The following is a 6636-nucleotide window of genomic DNA, read 5'->3' as shown; positions in this document are numbered from 1 at the left end:
GCCGCGCTGGCCCCCCTGCCGCTCTCCCCTTTGTCCCTCACCTCAACCCAATGCAGCATTTGCTCTGTTGCCCTACACCAACCTACCCAGTGGCCACCTCCCTCTGCCACTATTCACTCCCTAACACTGATAAATCGTCTTCAACACAGCAAGGTAATCTGGGATGCGGGCTCTGTGGAGGAAGCCGTTCACAGTTCCAGTGAGTGCAGCAGCTCTTCTGGGTTCTTCAGTCTCTCTGGCTTTTGTAGCTAAGCATCTTCTCACAAGGTTAGCTGGGGGGGTTCACACAAGCTCGCTGCTTCCAGCTATCTCTTGCAGCCCAGAAGGTTCAGATGAGCACTGGGTCGTTTTAGCATACCCGCTCCACTTTCCTGCGGGCTCACATAAGGTGGTGGTGTGGTAAGTGAAGCTGCTTGACTTTGCACTGGAACAGATGCACAGCAGCCACATGGTCCCTACTGCCTTGGGGCCATAACCTTCAGCAGGGGAGCAGAGGGACCTGGAGGCAGCACCTCTGTATCTTCCTCTAGGCAGATGTGGCAAGGGGGTTCTGTCACTGCTGTCGTGTACAGCGCCTCAACTTTCTTCATGTCGCCTATAAAATCTCTCACTACTTTTATGTTCTCATTTTAAACCACAGCTTTGTCACTTTGCCACAAAAAGCCAATTTGCCTGTTAACAAATTGATTCTCTTCCTTGCGTGCATCGTCTGATCTGTGCGGATCCCTGTTGGTTTTGTGCTGTCTCTGCAATGTAGGAGCTCCATGACAGGCTGCACGTGAAGGACTTGGTAAACTCAGCAGAGGTCCCCCACTCGCAGGTTCATGGGTCACCAGGGACTTCCCTCTACGCCTAAAGCCTAATTCTTGACAATGAAAGTTGCTGATAAAAAATGCTGCTTGATGGATGCCTCATCAGAACAAGGCTCCAGAAAAGGGAGCAGATGGTAGGTCGGGCAGATGGGCTCCCTGCTCCGTTCCCCTCAGCATGCCCATCAGCTGCACGAGGAGAGGTTGGACCCGAGGGCTGAGGAGGTGTTGCAGGGTACAAGTGTGCCACAAAGCCCTGGGAACAGCTCACCAGCTAGGGAGGGTCAAGAAGCAGATCTGCAGCCCTTGTGCACATCAGCTGGCAGGGCCATTCCCCACCAGTGCCTTCAAGACAACGAATGCTGTCTGATGCCCTGTGCCTCGGGAGCGGGGATGGTCCCTGAGCTCCACCTCGGTACACTACAGCTCCTTGCTGGATGCAGCACACCTTCCTCCCAACACCAGATCTACCCCCTCAAAACTAACAGCAGGTTAAGCATGGTTGACTCAAGACACCACTTTTTTTATGGAAATCTCCCATGTAAAAGCCATGTTTAAAGGTAAACTGATCTCCAGGGAAATATGAACAGGTTTGGCTAGTCTGGGTTTTGCCATGGCTTTTTTTTTTTTTTCTTTTCTTCCTAAAATATTATCATCTGTATCTTTGCCCCCAAACATAACACAGAGAATTAAAACCATTAAAATCTTGTGAAATAGACTTTACAATCTGGATTTTATTCAATGACATAAACACTTAATTACAAACATCTGTTTTAGCCTAAATTCTAATTACCTAATCTAGCCATCTGTAATTTGAATGATTTTCTCTGATTTCCTTTCTTTGCAATGTGATTAATGAGAATGGCATTAGAGCAAGAAGATCCCTCCTTCTTCCTCAGATGCTTTCTCAGCTCCAGCAAGAAAGCCCTGGGATTTTGCAGCTCACAGGAAACCTCCCTCCTGTCACTTCCAGCTGTTGAGCTTCCTTTTCTTTTTAGTATGAGCTGTCCTACCAGATATCTGCTTCTCAGGACTAAAATGGGAAGTTCTTACGCAGTGAGATGCTTTCTGGGAGATGAGACCTGCTAGATTTCCAAAGGCAGAGACAACGCATGGCAAAATGGTACTGGATTTCCCTTGCAGACGCAGAAGAGGAATCGCCTGCCCCACCTGGGAATATTTCATTTCACCTCTGCTCTGTATCTTCACCACCCAGGGCGCGAGGTGACCTCCCCCTTTCTCATCACCTGGGACATGGCGCATTTGTGATGGGAGCCTTGCTACCAACACAGAGTGAACCTTTGCATCATCAGAAAGAAATCACCCTTTCGTTAAGACTCTGCACTAGGGTTCAGGAGAACCCAACCCATTCTCCAATCGTGCTGTAGATTCCCTGACTCCGATACAACAGGAAAAGTCACTTCCCTTCCATGCCTCAGTTTCCCATTGGTACATAGGCCCTCTATTGGAATAACAGGCCCTCCTGAGCTGCTGACCACCACCTAGCCCGAGGGGAGTGACCCAACATGGCCAAAAGCAGCCGCACAGCAGGTGCTTGGGAAGCCCCCACAGCCCCCGGGAAGGTCCCTAAGGACAGCAGGGCTGGAGCGATTTAGATCAGGGCAATGCAGCGTGGCCGAGCACCCTCCCTCCAGACACATTCTCGGGAGGAAGCCTGTTGCATGGCTGAGTGTGCTTTATGAATGGATGAACGGAGCATCCAGCTGGCTTAGTATTACACTGATGGGTGATGTAGGCTCAGGCTCACACACCAAACAGCTCTATCCAGCCCTGAACTCCTTCACTCTTTAAAAAAAAAAACAACTCTGCAATGGGGCATATTCTTGCATCCTTTCACCTACAGATTTTGCTGGTTGTTCAAGACAACACAGGGCAAGAAGCGCAATGGCATCACTTATTTCCCCAGTGCGCCTGCAACGCTCCTGTTCCTACTGTCTTCTGTTTGTACTATTAGAAGGAAATTAATTTGTAATGCCTCTGACCAGTCCCTGCAACTGTCATCCAAACAGGAAGCTTGCTGGTAGCAATCTATAGAGGTTCGGCAGGGCAGACAGCAAGCTCACTGCAGCCACCTCCACCCAGGAGGGCTGGGAGGAGGGAGAGCAGGGTGGTCCCAGGCTCATCCTAGCCATGGCCTGAGCTCCATGGCAAGCCAATAGGATGTGGGCACAAAGGGCAGAAAGCTCCTTATTTTGCCTGCTTAAGATCACTTTGTAGTGATAATAAGTAGGTTTTCAGCAGCACGCAACTGCCTCAGCTTGTCAAGGGGACACTGAGTTCCTTAAAAATGATGCAAAGGGTTCCAGTGATGGCATTTTCTCTCTCCCCTCCCCCAGCTCCAGCTGTGGCCCCTGCATCCCCAATTTGGCAAATCTGCTTTGCAAACCTTCCCAGTTATGAAGAGTCCCTAGGGAAGATTACGGTGCTGAGCCGCACACTCATCAGGGAGGTGTTAGAGCACAAAACATAACACAGCCCCCTGGCATCTGCCTAAGCCTGGCCCTTTCTGTGCTGTTTGCATCCAGACTCCCCCTTCCTCAAGCCATTTTCCTAGAGGTAAATACACAGGGACAAATTTCACAAGGGAGACACTGAATCAAGGCTGCATCATCCCCTGCACTCACATTCTAAATATAATTCAAATTAAGATCAGTCTTGAATTTAAAGCTGTACAGCCACGCCAGTACAGACAAGCCCTCTAAAGCTCTATACCCACATGGTTCCCCAAGGTCCCTTTGGGCAACCACAGGCTTTCAGGATCACCTTAGTATTCTCCAGCTCAGGAGGCTCCCCTGTAAGTTACAGCTTGACACCTCACATCCTCTCCTACCTACTTAACTCAACCAAGGTGCTCTGTCTGGTTCATTCTTCCTATTCCTGGACCACCATCTCCCCAAGACTGACAACCACAAAAGCCAATTCAAGGTACAGCAACGTGCCCGAGCTCTTTAGCACAGGGGTTATCTGGATTAAATAACTTGTCAATACCATGCACCCATACATTTGAGATCAGAGTTTCTACATCTGCCTGGTCTCCACTCACACTGCATTGCCAGTGTCTGCTCAGAACCAGCTGCAGATCTTTTCACAAGGTTTTCTTGATGGACTAAGGAAGCTTCTGACTCGGGGAGGCTGTGGATGACAGGAACGAATTTTACTTACTGCTGGCCCAGTAAAAGGAGCGTGATCACAGTTCTCCTGCCAGGACTGGTTGAGGCTCTGGACAAACTCTTGGAAGAAAGCATGAGACTGGTTGAAAATGGAAAATCCCAGGACGTTGACTCGGTCGTCCAGCAGGCTGTCCAGGCGCTGGAGGGAAAACTCCTAAAGCAGCCCAAAACAGAAAATGGGATTAGGGAAGAAAACAGACACCAAAATCTTTAGAACCACTCAATACCATTAAAGAGAAGACAGGACCACGCAGCTACAAGAACCTGCATATGGAACCTGCCATCTCCAAGTTGGGGCTGAAATCCACCCCCCGACCGGTAAGGAAGAGCCTGGGCGCTGGCCACAACTCGACTCAGCGGGCTGCCTGTCTCAGGCTTTTAATGAAGATGTCACCCAAATCCAGTACTTTATTGGCCAAGTTCCAGAAAAAGCCCAAAACCCCTCCAAAGTGGGTTCTGGGAACTTTTCATTTCTGAGCCGTGGCTCCTGCCAGCCATGCCCAAGCGTGGTCTTATCCTTTGTGGCTTATAAACCAACTCTTCTGACAGGAGGTTCCCTCTAACATGGAGGTCATAGCAGAGACAGGGAGGTGGGTGATATTTTTCAGATGAAGCCAGTAACCTGCTATAACTGGCCAGAGAAGGTCAGCTCTGTTGTGGGAGGTCCAGAGCACAGAGCTCCTTAGCAGATTTATAGCTCCCAAGCAATGCTCTCTCCAAGGCACTCCCGGGAGAAGATCCCTGCCGTGTTCCCCATGAAAACACTGCTATGCCCGGCTATCGCTACGGCTGACACGGACAATGGTTGTCCATCCAAACCTGGGGTAGGAGGGATGCCCAGGCCACCAAGACCACCAGACTGTGGAGACCCGTGTCTGGAGAGAAATTCACGTCCTTTCTTTACTATTTTTCATTTCCTCTAAGAGAGCCCTGAACTGGACTCCAGCCTGGGTGGCAAACATCATCTGAGTGAAATCTGTCTACCACCACCATATCTGATTCAGTGACACAAAGTTCAAACTGTTGAATTAAATCAGTTCCTCCCCACAGGGCAATCCTGCCCTGCTCCTTCGTGCCATCAGGTTCCAGGAGGAGATGCTAATCACAAGACATCCTAGTGGCCCTGTGGAGGGTGGGAAGATGCTTTGACTGTGGGCTTTGGGGCAGGGATTAACCTCTTGCATTTCTGAAGAGCAAAGTGGTAAGATGTATAAAAATGACTATATATATTAAAAAAAAAAAAAAGGCAAAAAGGGAGAGCTCTATTTTGCTACTCACGTCAATGGAAGCAGTTACACGACAAAGCCCGTTTCCTGGAGAAGAGTCCAGACCTCCTTGTCCTATTAGCAGGAAATAATGGCGCCTTCCTCACTAATTTCTCTTTTGCTAATTGCTACAATGGAGTGAGAAGGTGGGAGTAATAGTTTCAGAAACTGCTGGGTACCCATTCTCTTCAATCACTAATACGAATGTCTTTTGGCTCTGCGGACTACAAGATCTCAGCGAGTCGAGTCATTTTTTATCTTTCCTGCGTATGTGTGCACGTAGGAACAATGTCTGTAAATCTCCGAAACATGGAGTTACAAGACTATTCCAGCACAGCAAACTCCCACGAGGATGTGATCAGACACAGGATTAAGTGCATTTTGGACACAACCAAATTAACATTAGGTAACATGAAATTGCCTGTGAACTATTGATTCATTTGAATGATATTATCCTCCTGCCTTCCTGACAGGTTATCCATTTACCCACGGCATCCTGTCAACCCATGCAATGAGGGCAGATGGCTAATGAGGACCTGGGCCCGAGGAGATCCTGGATGCAAGGAGAGCAGCGGGAGATATGCTGAGCCCCTGCAAAACGCTACCTCCCTCCAGCCAGAGCTGGGAGGCAAATTGCATGGGGCACAAGGCGAGCAGCTGCCCGACTGCCCTCTTGGCAGAAGGAAAATGAGATGTTATGTACCAAAACAGCCACAGAGTCCAAGGCTTCTGTCTGAGGCCAGACTGCCCCAATCTCAAGGCAGCTGAAATCAGTGCCTTTTCTCCCCTGAAAACACTTCTAAGCTTTTGAGGTTGCTCAGGCCCTGGCAGGCTTGTTACGCTCTACTCCTTAGATTAGCAATTCCTAGGTGAGGGAATGAGCCCCACTGGTCTCAATTCCCACGGGGGACACCGAGGCAGAGGGGTGATTTGCGCTGGTCACGCAGCAGTCGCAAGGCTGAGCGTACAGTCAGCTCGGGCTGGGGTCAGCCCCAGCCCCGTCTCAGCTCCCTGCACAGCTCTTGGATGGACCTCCACCTGCATCAGCCCAATTTCCCTGGGGAAATTCCCGCACCCCACCAAGGATGGGGGCAGCTGCTGGGGCTCACCGCCTGAAAAAGCGATTGCAGGCAGACCCAGGCACGCTCCCCCTGGAGTCAACAGTTTGCTCTGGTTCAAATGTTAACAGCGGCTTTTTCCCAGCTCGCATTAGTGGTGGCTTGGTCTTTTTCTACACCCAATGCTCTCCATATCCATCTTTTTCTAGGCAAGCCTCCAGCTGCAGAAAACCCCATTTCTGTTGCTGTCACGCTCATAAAGCATCCACCTGTGTAACACATGAAGATGGCGTGGCCTGTACGTGACTCTTTC

General features: G+C 49.9%; 1 protein-coding gene across 1 annotated transcript in view; it reads right to left on the bottom strand.

Moving 5' to 3' along the window:
- The window catches only part of GRIK4 (glutamate ionotropic receptor kainate type subunit 4), a 139663-nt gene that overhangs the window by 42481 nt on the left and 90546 nt on the right, over positions 1-6636 (bottom strand). The window contains exon 7 of the mRNA XM_009638429.1: positions 3993-4154. Within this exon, the coding sequence (XP_009636724.1) occupies positions 3993-4154 (162 nt within the window). The remainder of the gene's footprint in view (positions 1-3992; positions 4155-6636) is intronic.

Source organism: Egretta garzetta, unplaced genomic scaffold, assembly GCF_000687185.1.
Source record: "Egretta garzetta isolate BGI_Z169 unplaced genomic scaffold, ASM68718v1 scaffold365, whole genome shotgun sequence".
Lineage (NCBI taxonomy): Eukaryota > Metazoa > Chordata > Aves > Pelecaniformes > Ardeidae > Egretta > Egretta garzetta.
The sequence above is the reverse complement of the archived record's forward strand: the minus strand, read 5'-3'. Positions and strand labels throughout refer to the sequence as shown.